Raw genomic sequence first — 14,487 nt, 5'->3', positions numbered from 1 at the left:
TTCAGGAGATAAAATTTGCCAGAACTTTCTGGGATTAGATTTGAGTAGTGAAGGAAGGTCTTGGGAAAAATATTTATTTTTGGCTACATTGAGAGCGGAGCAGTAAGAACTTAAACAGTTAAGGTACCTTTCCCAAGCTGACGGGGTGCCGGTTCGTTTTGCAGTTCTGTATGAACGTTTCTTTTTGTTTCTGAGTAGATGAAGGGACTTAGTGAACCACGGTTTGTTTTTGTCTTCAGTTATTCTGATTAAAGGAATGTTCTGCTCAACCAATGCGCATAACTTATCTCGGAAGATGACCCAGTTATCATGAACAGACCTGGTGTGGAATGAAGGTAGGAAATGATGTTCAAGAAATGATTCTAGCTCAATGATGATTACTTCATAATTTCCTTTGTTGTAGTCACGAATTGTCTTACTTAAGATACCTGTAAATGGTAATGGGATACTGATGGATACATTCAGTAATCTGTGGTCACTGAAACCATCCGAGCATATTACTTCTTCTATAGTTTCTGGGGCGTTAGTTAGTATAAGATCTAAGAGGTTAGAGCCACGGGTAGGTTCTTTAATGATCTGGAACAGATTATAATCTAATGTTAGGCTAATGAATTCTGATGAAAAACTGCAGGATGAAGACAAGTTTGGCCAATCAATGAGAGGAAGATTAAAGTCTCCTATAAGGTATGTGAACTCAGTTGGACAGAGCTGAGTGGCTTTAGCAATGCTGCTGCGCAGTTCATCAATGAAGCAATGACTGTAATTTGGAGGGCGGTAACAAACGCCTATCAAAACTTTGGCAGAACGGCAGCGGCATGCGGCCCAGACAATCTCCAGTCCTGAAGATGTGTCAATAATGTATGATGCGATAGTTTTTTTAATAGCGAAGAGGACGCCACCACCTCTTCTATATGAGCGATCGCAGCGATAAATATTATAGGTTAGTTTTACGGGAAGAATTTCAGGATCGGCTAACTCGGGGGAAAGCCAGGTTTCGGCGAGAGCTAGAATAGTGCAGTTGCAGTCTTCAAGATAAGATGAGACGAGTTCGCGTTTCGACATCAGGCTTCTAATATTAGTGAATGATATTGTTAACGATGTAGCAATCCTTGCGGATCTTACGGATCTTGCGGATCTTGCAATCTTGCGGATCTTACTGATGCAACTGCTCTGCTTGCCCCACCGACAAGCATTTATTTGCTTAAGTAGGGTAGAGAATGTATAGACAAAGAGGGCAAGAAACTATTATTATTATTATTATTATTATTATTATTATTATTATTATTATTATTATTATTATTATTATTATTATTATTATTATTATTATTATTATTATTATTATTATTATTATTATTATTATTATTATTATTATCGTCCTCTCAGCATCTCCCCAACTCAAACCACTCCCTCTGCGCCTACATCCTCTGACTGAATATTTACTAAATTACAGCAAAACCATTCTCTGGTGAAATCTGAATCGGTGCGAGCACCAAGTCGTTATTATATTCACCGCTAAGATAAATTTATACGGGGATAAGAAGGTTCATAATGCACACTGCAATCATTGCGCACACTCATGACCGCGTAGCTATCACAATAATCTGTAACATTAGCATTACCGTTTCTTTATCGTTTTGCGCTACGTTCCTGTACTTCAGTGACAATTTTGTCCACACACCTCTATTTACCAAAATTGTTAATTACGTTCGCTATTGTGCGATCACCAGAAGACGTTGTAAAAGGCTTCATTTTTTTCTCACCCTTAACCCTATGCCGTTGTACTAGATTATTTTCTTACTGACGATAATTTGCTGTAATTACACTACTGAACAGGCGGCAGCAAAGGGCAGGTTAGCGACTAGTGGCAGAAGTTAATGCCCGCCTTGTAGCAGTCGTTGTTGTTACGTGCATCACTGTGTCGTTTTCGACTACTGGTGACACCATGAAACGCACGAACGCTGATGACATCTGCTTAGAACAAGTTCTTTAAGTTCGTGTGGATTCTTCCCTGTGACCCACCGAAATGCTTCACAGTTCAAACCGTCTCGCGCATTGGCGGCCCAGTTTAGTCTCATCCTTCAACATTAGCGAGCATTAATTTGCGTTCTATTTAACTGGCAGCCCATTTCTAACCATTTACCTAATCCTAATACCTAATCCATTTTTTTTTATAGCCTTGCTTTGGAGGGCACCAATTGGAACGGGTGTGTTCTCTTTTCTTTTTCGTGAATACGCGGTCATACGCGCCCGTTTCTGAAATTCGTTGTGCACGCTTCTGTGTGCCAGTTAACCACCTACAATCGTCAGTATAGCATAATCTAAAGACAGAGATTCATATAGGAGCATCGTCGTAACGCCGACTTCTCCGTTATCGCATTATAAAAATAAACCACTCTTGCAGTATTAGAGCCACTATAAAGCATGAACTGCAGAAAAAAAAAGACCGACAAGTAAGAAAAACAGAAACTGAAAAAAAAAAACATGCCCTTCTTTACATTCCTGAATCACTTAAGGATGCGGACGTTTTAAGAAAATACTCCCCCTCCTTCCCCCCCCCCCCCAAAATAAAGTCAGACAGCAAAAGGAAAAGAAGAAGAACAAGAACAATACGCCAAGCCCACTGACGAAAGCGTTTTGCTCGCACTGTACCCGTAAATTCGAGAAGGATTTAACAGCAACCACCGTGCTTGCTTAGTGGCTTTGGCGTTGCACTGCTGAGCACGAGGTCGCGGCATCAAAAATCCCGGACGCGGCGGCTGGCATTCGATGGGGGACCAGAATGCAACACCACCCGTGTACTGCGCATCGGGGGCACGTTAAAGAACCCCAAGCGGTGGAAACTAACCCGGAATCCCCTCCCCACCCCCCTCCCCCCCCCGCACACACACACACACACACACACACACACACACACACACACACACACACACGCACACACACACACACACACGCACGCACGCACGCACGCACGCACGCACGCACGCGCACGCACGCACGCACGCACGCGCACACACACACACACACACACATACACACACACACGCACTACGGCTTGCCTCATAATCAGATCATAGTTTTGGCATATAAAACCCAAGAATTTATTTTTTTTACTTTACAGCGTTCAGTACAGCAATGATTAAGGCGCCACTATTGTTGTCGTGATATAAACAAGTAAATTCGAGAAGGAGATTCGAGAAGCAAATTTACAGGAGAAGAAAAATGGGTTGGAGTTCAAGCGGCAGGCATTACAATGTCGTTACCGACAGCTTACCGGTATCCTAGAAACGAAAAAAAGAGCACAACCATTGCACCATACTGGTACTAACGTGTGGGGCAGAAACTTGGAGGTTAACAATGAAGCTTGTGAAGAAGCTAAGGGCCACGCAACGAGCGATAAAGCAAAACTCTTAGCCGTAACGTTCACACATAAGGAGACAGCGGTGTGGATTAGAGAACACACGGGGGTAGCCGATATTCCAGTTGACTATAAAAGGAAAAAAAAATGGAGCTGGGTAGGCCATGTAATGCGTAGGGAGTGTGACCAGTGGTCTATTTAATGTTACAGAACGGGGGCCCAGAGGAGGTGCGGGGGGGGGGGGGGGCGGTCGAGGATGGAAGATAATTAGGTGGTGTGATGAAATTAAGAAATTCGCGGGCGTAGTAGGACATGACATCATTGCTTGCAAACGGTGACGGAGAACACGAAAGGAAAGAGAGGAGACAAGGGGATGATCACAACGCTCTTGTCCTCCGCGTTCTCTGGTGACATTTGCAAGCCATGACAAGCCAAACCAGTCCGACAATACGTTTTGGATGGTGTCGGCTGGCGCAATAAAACGGACAACTGAAGATCGATGGGTGACGGCTTTTGTGCTAGAGTGGCATACAAATATGATGGCGATAACGATTGTGAACTTGTTTGCCATGTAGGCTACTGAAAAGTGCACGCCCCTTTAGGAGAGTAATTTCGACACAACGCTCTCAAAAAGTTTACAGTTCTTTGGGGCTTGCCCTGTCCCACAACAGTAATCGTGATCTGTCTTGCCCGCATTTCCTTCCTTTGACGCTGCGAGCCCAGTATACTTCCAAGTCAGGAACGCGGCTTGTGCATTATCAGCGTGACATAGCGTTCTCGACGGGAAAGTAGCGAGCGCCAAGTTTTCATGAGAGGAAGCGCAAGCAACGCAGATGACGGTTATCGTTGTGGGACAAGTTAAGCCCCAAAGGGTGCAAGAGAGAGAGAGAGAGAGAGAAAAGGGAAGAAGGAAAGGCAGGGATGTTAACGAGACTGAGTCCGGTTTGTTACCCTACACGCGGGGAGGGGAATGGGGAGTGCAACCTTTTTAAAGAATGAACACTCTAAAAACGTTTACACCCTTTGGGACGTATCCTGTCCCGAAAACAATAATCGTCATCTGTCTTGCTTACGTTTCCTTCGTTAAAAATTTTGTGCTCGTTACACTTTCCCGTCAAGAATGCTGTATCCCGCTGATAACGCGTATGCCGTTCACGATCAGCAAGCACCGGGCGCGCACCGTTAAAAAAAAAAGAAAAGGCCCGCAAGACAGATAACAATTACGGTTTGGGGACACGATAAGCTCCAAGGCGGTCATTTTTTCACACTCTTAAAAAACAGACCCTTTTGGGCTTATCTTGTCCCACAACAATAATCGTCATCTGCGTTGCCCGCGTTTCCTTTCTTTAACGCTGCGAGCCCGGTACTTCCAAATCACGAACGGCTTGCGCGTTATCAATGTGACACAGGATTCCCGACAGGAAAGTAGCGAGCGCCGAGTTATCAAGAAAGAAAACGCAAGCAAGGCAGATGATTATTTTTGTGGGACAAATAAACACCCCAAAGGGTGCAACCGTTTTCAGAGTGCAGAGTGAATAACCAGCATCAAACTTGCGTGCATTTCTTTGACACATGCAGCGTGCCTCGGTACAACGAAAGCATGCGCTGTGTTAGCTTTCGTTAGTCATAAAGGGTGCCTCGAGAATTTGTGTATCGAGACGCCCCACGCTGAATTCACAGTTTCAAAATAAAAAAAAACATATACGACCTTCCCGACGTCGTAAATCTCTTTTCATTCTATGCCCAAGCTCGAAGACGATTCCACTGGTTGCTACATCACAATACGATAGCAGTGAACATATTACTTTACTTTTTCTTCAATTTATTCGTTTATCAATTTTTTTCGACACTTGTTCCCGTTCCAGACACAAGAACAAGGGGAGTGCTTCGATAAGCAGGCACATTCTGCTGCCGTCGACCCTTTAATAGCTGAAAAGCAACGAAAAAAAAAAAAGAAAAGGCACCGGCCGGGTCATCGTTCTCGGAAACGGGCAACGCCGCGTCCCAAAGGCTGTCTATAGTACCCAGATTTTGCACCCCGTGCGGCGAAGGTTCAATGTGTCCGGATATAGTGTATCGCCAGAGTTATAGGGCAGATACCCGCGACTTATATTGTGCGTCAATGGCTCTAAGCCCCGACACTACTCGCGAGTCGCGGTGTTGGTACGCGTGGATTTGTGAACGCAACGTATACCGCGGAATCGACGAACGTGCGTTTCTAAGAGCGCAGTTTTTTTTTTCGGACGCGATTATCGAGGCAACGGATGAACCCGCTGGATGATCTCGATACCACAAAGTTTCCTACAAAAAAGTTACTAGGGGAAACTTTGGCGCTGCGATTGTTCCACTGTCATCGGGATACAACGATTCATATGCGTAAGATTTGTCTGATATATTCGTCACGTTCTTGTGACCTTCTCTATTACGCCTCGTATATCTCTCTAAATCCCCAAGCGCTCGCAATTTTTTTTAACGCAGCAAGGCAGTTAGCCTCTGTCATCTACATGCCTAGTAATTTGCAAGTGGTTGCACGTATGACGAAATACTTTGCTTGAAAACGATAAATTTTGCGAAACCACAAGGCCGTCTGAAGCCAAAAGGACGAAGTTTCAAAGAAATACGTAGGTGCGCTGCGTATATTTCCTATGCCCACCGGACCATCATGCACTTTCAACTCCTGTAGGCACTAGCCTCCTTTAGAAATTAATGCAGGAAGCTAGGCTTGATAAAACATTCAATGAGAGGCTACGGTCGTTTATCAGCGAGACTACAAGAAAATCGCAACAACTAAATAAGTTATAGCCAGTTTCACCGCTTTCGTTTAGATTATATTTGAACCGCCTGGGGACCCCTTGCCCATTGCACACCGCCTTCAGTAGAGATTGAAATCGTCAACACAGGAAATAATTTTCCAATGCCGACCTCACAAGCTATCGCAACTGAGCATGATGAAGGCACTGTTGCCGTTCTTTAGGTAAACATACCTGCACAAGCGGCTGTAGCCTGAACTGGTGTTTGCAGTGCCGGAAGTGGTATTGTGCGGTGATAGCGACCGGCTGTGGTTGCGTGCCTGTTCTCCCTTTCTCTCTCTCCCTCTCCCTCTCTCTACTTCCCTATCTGTTTACCTCCCCTACGCTCTCTCCCCAGCGTATGGTAGCAAGCCGAATTTTCCTTCCTGGTAAACTTCCCTGCCTTCTCCCCTTTCTTCTCTCTCTCTTTCCCTCTCTCTCTTTCCCTCTCTCGCATTCAATCATTTTCTAAATTAAAGTATAAACCCCATGCAAGCGATCTTGCACGCGACAGCGACAGGCGACGCGATGGAGATGGCTGTCGCGTTCGCTCGTCGCCTACAAGTTGCACCCCATGCGAGCGATGACTTCGAGCGACGTCTCCCCAGTGTTGCCGGTATGAGGGCAGCAATATAGGCGCCGAAACTAGCGTGACGCGTGCTTTATTAACTTAAGTTGATGTATTTTACTGTAAAAAGCAGCATAAAATATTTCTGAAAGTCTTGCAGTAGGTTCTTATCCTTGCACCTATAAAAATTCAATCGTTTGCTCGTTCCGTGAGACAATCGGAAGTACTGGAGTTATGTACATCCAGTTCCGGCTTTGCGCTATTGGCTAGTCGCTCATAGCACTTCCGGGCGACGAGCGACGAATTCTAGATTTGCAAAACCGAGCGATCGCGCGACAAGACCGAGCGATCTGTTCAAGCGACGGCCTGATCCGTCGCGCGAAACCGTCGCTCGTCGCTGTCGCGCACAAAATCGCACTAATGGGGTTTAGCCTTAACTCAGAAGCTATTACATAAATGATTCATGCGTCATTTGAAGTCAGTTCAACGTGAAACTGTATGCGGCCATGTTTCAACCGCATTCTTGCCGTCGGCTATCGAGGAAATTGACTCCTAATTTTCCCTAGACCGCGTTGTCGTCACAGACGAGAGAAAGCAACCGTGAGGTGGCATTTGAATACCGCGAGATCACACGAAAGTCCCAGGAAGCGGCATGAACATAGTAACCAGTGACGCAATTTTGCGTCCTCGTGTCTTTGTTTAAGAAAAGTAGTTTTAATGTGATTAGCATTCTTAGGATACTTCAAGCAAAGTATGGTGTTTATCTATGTCCAGCAGTGGCGCGAGCAGCCAGAATTAATTTTTTTTCGGTCAGGGGAGGTGGGGGGGGGGGGGGGGGGGCACGCACTTGGCACGGGACGGGGAGGGTCAGGGAGGGGGAGGGGCGCTCGGGAAGAGCATACACTAACACTGAAATTTTAGGAGGGGGGTTCAGGGGGGAGGGGGGCACATGCTCGGTGGTTTACATAAGTACTTCACAACGCGTTTGTGTCATTCGCCGCAAAACACAATTTCGCCGCAAACACCATATCGCCGCAAAACACCAAGTACAGCGGCATAACTCAGCGACACACTCAGCGACAAGCAAAGCTGCTGCATCTGCACATCGTAAGAATTGCTTAGGTTCCCCCCATAGTATATATTTTTTCTTATCTAAGAACACACAAAGGAGCCTCTCGAAGAACTCAGAGGCACTCACCACGCCGTCGACGACGCCCCCTTGTTCAAAGGTGGCCAGGAACTTGTTCAACAGCTCTCGCTCCGTCTTCTGCCCGTTCAAGTACTCGGGGTGGTTCCGCACGTTGTACACGCTCTTCAAGTCCTCGAAGGTCACCTGGCCGTCGCCCGAACGGTCCAGCTTCTGGAACGCCTTGGCCACCAACGCCTCTCGGCTGGGACTCATTTTGGGCTGCGGTAGCGACACGCGGTGAAACGCATTTTATAAGACTGGGCTCACCTTCGTACAGCTTGTGGCTGCTAGCGAGAAGACTCCTAAATGTTTCAGGGTGAGAAGACTGACGCACATGTTGAGAATCTAGCAACGCAGCAACGCAATCGGGGAACTATCTGGCGTTGAAACTTCTCATATATTTTTGTCTTTTCTTCCTTTTTGTCATTCGTCGTTGGCTAATACGACGTTGAGCAAACTTTATCACCCGGTTCAATGTATGACATGAAAGGAAAACAGGAGTAAAAAAAAAACTCCCTGTATGATTGCGCACCCTGATGTTTTTCATTAATGTACAGTACGTATATAGATGTCGGCGCGTCTTATAGTCACCCGGCTAGCCCTCTTCAATCGTTCCCGAAATTTAATCTCAATGTTAAAACTGGTCGAACAATGCTACAGTGTCAGAAACCCTGCACGATAACATGTCATGGAGGCAAGACTGGTAAAAAAAGTTATTAAATGTATCTGCGAACATAGATACTTCATATAGATTTATTTTTAAGTATTATGTTCCGTGGAGTAGCATGCATCTAGTTGCCGCGAGGTGGAAGCAGGAGCTGATAGGCCGTTTCTAACTGCAATGACCGCAATGGGAACAAAGTAGAATGCCGCTGGGTAAATGGATTCAAATGGCTAACCGCACATCATCCATGCAGCGGTTACTGCTTTAGTGGCTCTATGGGTTTCTTCACGTACAGTTTGAACTATGCGACAACATGAACCTTTATGCGCCAGTGTTTTGTTTTTAATTCGAGCACGCCTTATAATATACGCCTATAAAACAGTTACAAAAAAAAGCAAATACGTGACGCTCACCCAATACAAAAAGGTATTGCGCCTTCTCAAAATCTATTACTTTCACTGCGGACATTCGCATAATACGTAGCTTTTCCTACTAGTGAATACCGCACGGCATGATGTGAGAATAAAATTATACAACGAGTTCATTCGCTCGTGCATAATCATTGCGAGTCGTCACACTTGTACCGCAATGTTTTGTAGCAACTGGCCAATTTGCAAAAAGAACTGCAATGCCGTCTGAAGCCAGAAGGACAAAGTTCAGGCATATACATGTACTGCCCATCATTACAATGTCTTTTGTTAGTGGGGGTGATTTCTTTGGCATACATTTAAAACCGGGCAGCGGCCTAGTCACATAGACTGCTTGTGCTAATCAGGTATCACATATATGTATAGTAGTCTTGCATTTTGCCTCACTCTACTGGATCTATGCTCGCTTCATTAAAACCTCTACCTTTACATTGTGCTTCTAACGACTCCAAGTCGGTTCTATCAATATGTTCCGTGCTTTTCTTTAGCGATATTGTAAAAGCATCTTGCTTATCTCGACTGCTAACCAGTTGATGCTTTCGTCCGTTTCGAATCCCAGCACTTCTGGAAGGTGGGCGTTCCCTAGGACTCTTGTTGGGTCAATATCTTGGCATTCTATTACGATGCGCTGAGACGACCTCGTACGCGTACCCTAGCGAACCAAATGCAAACTATGTAAAGCGAAAGTATAAGTTGTCGGCGCACTTCTACTTTTTATTTTAATTTTTTTTTTTTACAGTGTAGCCTCTCATTGGCTCTTTCCGATAGCCGTTTCGGTTGGCGAGGCGTCCGCCGCCGCGGCGGCTGTCCGATGTCCGTCGCAGCTATCGCCTAGCGCGCGAGGAGTCACGCGATGTCACAGGCGCGTCGCGTATAGCGTCGACACGTGCTCACTTTGCATTGCAGTTACGTATCATGGTGCGTACGAAGCCATACTTGTCCAAGTGATTCGCGTTTCCTGCATGCACGCGCTTAACTTTCACGTCGGGACGATGAGTCCTTTGAAAGGGAGGAAAATGCCGCCTCTGTAGTGCGGCAGGGACAATGACAGAAAGAAGACACATCGCCATTTAGAAGAAACATAGCGAACAAGAAGAAGTGAATAGCGCGCGGTATTATGGAACCACATCTTCTTCCTCCTCCTCCTCCTCCTCCTCCTCCTCATCATCATCATCATCATCATCATCATCATCATCATCATAATCATCATCATCAACAACAACAACAACAACAACAACAACTACCCGCTTCTTGGCCAGAGTGGGTATGTGCCACTAACGTCCAGGGCTCTACATCAACATCTAAACAGGCCGTTCCTGTAACTGTGTCTGCGGACTGAGTGCTTTGGGCCCTCAAGTTTTCACTTGCATCGCATCGTGACACGCATGGAGAAACGTGACGTGTGCGCCGCTTAGCCTCGCTACCTGTATTACCACTTCGCAACGCGTTATGGCGCCTCCTCGCAAGGTACGAACCACTGATAGCGGAGCCACTCGTATATCTACGCGCGCGGCTGCAACCAGGCAACGTCGGGCTCAGCGAATCACTGTGCAGAGAGCAGCACGAGCCGCAGGTCACCGTCGACGTCGGCCGGACAGGTTAGTTCGTTCTCGAGAAAAGAACGTAAAATAAGAAGGACTTCGCCGCGAAGACTCTGTAGTGCGCGCTGCTGAAAATGCGGGCCGACAGGTTCACCGCCGAGACCCTCAAGTATATGCGTGCTGCCGAAAATGAGGCACGACAGCTTCTACGCGAGCAACTTCACGTGCGGCGAGCCGAAAATGCGGCCCGGGAGCTTCGCCGCGAAGACACTGACGAGTCGAGCCACTTGGTGGCTTTTACATAAAAGAAAAAAAAAAACATAGACGATTTTACGTTTTGCCGCGCCGAAAACCCCGAACGAGCACTGTGTGACGAATTCTACAGACTCAAACAACATCGCTTTGACACAATCGTGTAACATTGTTTTGCACTGCTCGATCAGCCCCACCAGTTTGCAACCTGATCTCTCAACGTACGTTCTCTGGTTGAACACAGGCTTGACGTCACGCATGACTGCATCTTAGAAAAGAAGATTAAGGAGATGTATTAAAAAAATCCGAGAATGGAAAGCATGTGTGACATATCTGATTAAATCAAGCGGACTAGTAAACTGTTTGTCACCGCCCCGTTCCAACGAGGATGCCAATAAATCATCATCATTTGCATCGCACCGTGCTGCTTGTCGCGCGACGTGAGACGCGCGCCGCGTCGCGTCGACACGTAGCAGTTGCACGTAGCAGTTGCATGTCGCGTGTAGCTGGACCTAGTCAACTCAAGCAGGCTAGGCGACTATTCGTCACGGCACAGTTTCAAAGGGGATGCAAATAAATGATCGTCATCATCATCAACGGCATCGTATCGTGCTGCGGGTCAGTGGACGTGACACGTGCGCCGCGTACTCACGATGCCTGGGTTTGCTCCTTGGTGGTGCGGCGCCTCCTCGCAAGGTATACGAACCCTCTGGTTGCGTGCCGCCGAAAATGGAGCTCCTATGGAGGCGCTCATCCAGCTTGCCCTGTGATCTGTTGCGTGTGCCGCGCAGGCCTTCGACTTTTTTTCTCGAGCGACGAGTTCCTTAACACGAACCGGATCCCGCATCTCGGATCCCGTCTCTCGGAATGATAGATTACAAATACGTGAGATTATAGGAGAATGCGAGGAAGGACAAACACTCGAGCCATCGAGCTAGGGGCTACAGCTACGACCGCGAATTCGCTGCGAACCGTAACGGAGCGTTCTTTCTTTCCTGCACACGTCAGCGACAGCCTCTTACTCTGATTGTGCGAATGAACTCGTCGAACTTGATCGCCCCGGAGTTGTCGGCGTCGAACATCTCGAACAGCTTCTCGTAGTCCTCGGCCTCGAGAAACGGCGCCATGCCGGAGTCGTCCAACCCTTTGATGAACTCGTCGCGAGACAAGTCGCCGCTGCCGTTGTCGTCCATCCGGCGGAACACCCTGAAACGAGCGAAACGAAAAGCGCGCGCACATGTACGAATGACGCTTGCGTGGAGTGGTCCAGCGGCCGGTTGCGGACTGCGCCAGGACTGCCTGTAGTGGTAGCCGTAGCCGCTGCAGTTCGAGACGTGCCGGCTACGAGCACCAAGTGGGCGTGCCTGCGACACGACCACGTGAGGCCTTGTCGCGGTGCAGGCCCTTGGTAAGGCCCCAGCACGCAAAACGAAAGCAGCACGCAAAACGAAAGCACATGTAAGCCTGCACTGTAAGATAATTTACACCCCTTAAAGTGAAAAGGTGTGTAAATATGTCCATAACTCACACCCTTAGGGTATGATTTATATAACCGACAACCTAAGGGTGGGAGTTATTGCCGCATTTACACCATTTGTCACATTTAAGGGTGTACATTATTTTACAGTGTGGCCGCCATCGTTCGAGAGATAATGTACAGGCCGACAATGCCCTTTTTTATGCAGTACAGGGTGAAAGCTTTTGTACATTGGTTTGTCATATGACTACGCCCTCACTGTGAAAGAGTAAAATGTAATCGTTGATTGGGACCAATTGTTTCTTTTTTCTTTGGCGACGTTTTGTGGCAAGTAAGCATCAGTATAGTAGCGACAGACAACACGAAAAGCGAGTGAATTAAATTTTAACAAGTATCGTTCCCGAGCTGTCGCGTCAGATATTTTTGGAGCGCACCTGGTGGTCAAAGTATTCGGTGGTGCGGTTTGCGGTTGCTATCGGCCAGGATCGCTGATCTCTACTATTGTACGGTACGGATCAGTGGCCTGAATAATATTTTACAGACTTAAAAGATATGGCTATTAGACATGGTACAAACCAGCACCATTAAGGTTGCAACATGTTTTTTTTTTTCTATTGCGTACAGGTTTTCCTAAAGCGTGTAGAACTTTACGGGCATGTAACGCAACCTGTCTTTTCCTTTATTTTATCACTGTACGGGAACCCGCCTTCAAAAAAAAAAGATATATATGGTCAATTATATATGGCCACACATGTGCAGGTCATAAATACCAGGTTCTCCAGCCGAGTGCCATCCGTGCGGTATAACCGAGCTCAGATTGGTCCACCTTGACTGATGAAATAGGGCACTACTGTAGGTAAAACGAGGCGCACAACTCCTGCGGGACCCACCGTGGTTGCTCAGTGGCTATGGTGTTAGACTGCTGAGCACGAGGTCGCGGGATCGGACCCCGGCCACGGCGGCCGCATTCCGATGGGGGCGAAATGCGAAAACACCCGTGTACTTAGAATTAGGTGCACGTTAAAGAACCCCAGGTGGTCAAAATTTCCGGAGTCCTCCACTACGGCGTGCTTCATAATCAGAAAGTCGTTTTGTCACGCAAAACCCCATAATTTAATTTTTTAACTCCTGCGGGGGCGGTAGAGTATCCGCATCCCGTGCAAGAGGACCGTGGTTCTAATCCCGGTGCCGCGCAATTCTCCACCGGAAAATACAAAAAAAAAAGTGAGTTGAGAAAATTGCACAAACAGGCCTGGAGTGCGGCCTGATCCCGGTGACCGGAACCGGTAACGCACTCTCTCACCAGAGCAGGATTGGCCACCCTGGTGCAGTACTTGGCCACAACCTCCTATATGAATACAACAATCAAACCCCGGCCCTCAGTCCCCAGCAGCCGCGAAGCAACTGACCACGGCGGCGGTCAGATCTGTGACGCTGCAGAGGGTGCTAAGAATACCTGGCTCTGGACAGGCCGCCATTGGAATCTGAACCTGGCAACGTTTAACGTTAGAACGCTATCTAGTGAGGCGAGTCTAGCAGTGTTATTGGAGGAATTAGAGGGTAGTAAATGGGATATAATAGGGCTCAGTGAGGTTAGGAGGACAAAAGAAGCATATACAGTGCTAAAAAGCGGGCACGTACTGTGCTACCGGGGCTTAGCGGAGAGACGAGAACTAGGAGTCGGATTCCTGATTAATAAGGAAATAGCTGGTAACATACAGGAATTCTATAGCATTAACGAGAGGGTGGCAGGCCTTGTTGTGAAACTTAATAAGAGGTACAAATTGAAGGTGGTACAAGTCTATGCCCCTACATGCAGTCATGATGACCAGGAAGTCGAAAGCTTTTATGAAGACGTGGAATCGGCGATGGGTAAAGTCAAAACAAAATACACTATACTGATGGGCGACTTCAATGCCAGGGTAGGCAAGCAGCAGGCTGGAGACAAGTCAGTGGGGGAATATGGCATATGCTCTAGGAATAGCAGAGGAGAGTTATTAGAAGAGTTTGCAGAACAGAATAATATGCGGATAATGAATACCTTTTTCCGCAAGCGGGTTAGCCGAAAGTGGACGTGGAGGAGCCCGAATGGTGAGACTAGAAATGAAATCGACTTCATACTCTGCGCGAACCCTGGCATCATACAAGATGTAGACGTGCTCGGCAAGGTACGCTGCAGTGACCATAGGATTGTAAGAACTCGAATTAGCCTAGACTTGAGGAG

At 47.1% G+C, this 14,487-nt stretch overlaps 1 protein-coding gene across 1 annotated transcript in view; it reads right to left on the bottom strand.

Moving 5' to 3' along the window:
- The window catches only part of LOC142559603 (calcyphosin-like protein), a 41,487-nt gene that overhangs the window by 5,853 nt on the left and 21,147 nt on the right, over positions 1 to 14,487 (bottom strand). Inside the window, exons 3-4 of the mRNA XM_075671182.1 lie at positions 11,809 to 11,992; positions 7,911 to 8,120 (exon numbers count right to left, since the gene is read on the bottom strand). Coding sequence (XP_075527297.1) covers positions 7,911 to 8,120; positions 11,809 to 11,992 — 394 coding nt within the window. The remainder of the gene's footprint in view (positions 1 to 7,910; positions 8,121 to 11,808; positions 11,993 to 14,487) is intronic.

This window comes from Dermacentor variabilis, chromosome 10, assembly GCF_050947875.1.
Source record: "Dermacentor variabilis isolate Ectoservices chromosome 10, ASM5094787v1, whole genome shotgun sequence".
Lineage (NCBI taxonomy): Eukaryota > Metazoa > Arthropoda > Arachnida > Ixodida > Ixodidae > Dermacentor > Dermacentor variabilis.
The sequence above is the reverse complement of the archived record's forward strand: the minus strand, read 5'-3'. Positions and strand labels throughout refer to the sequence as shown.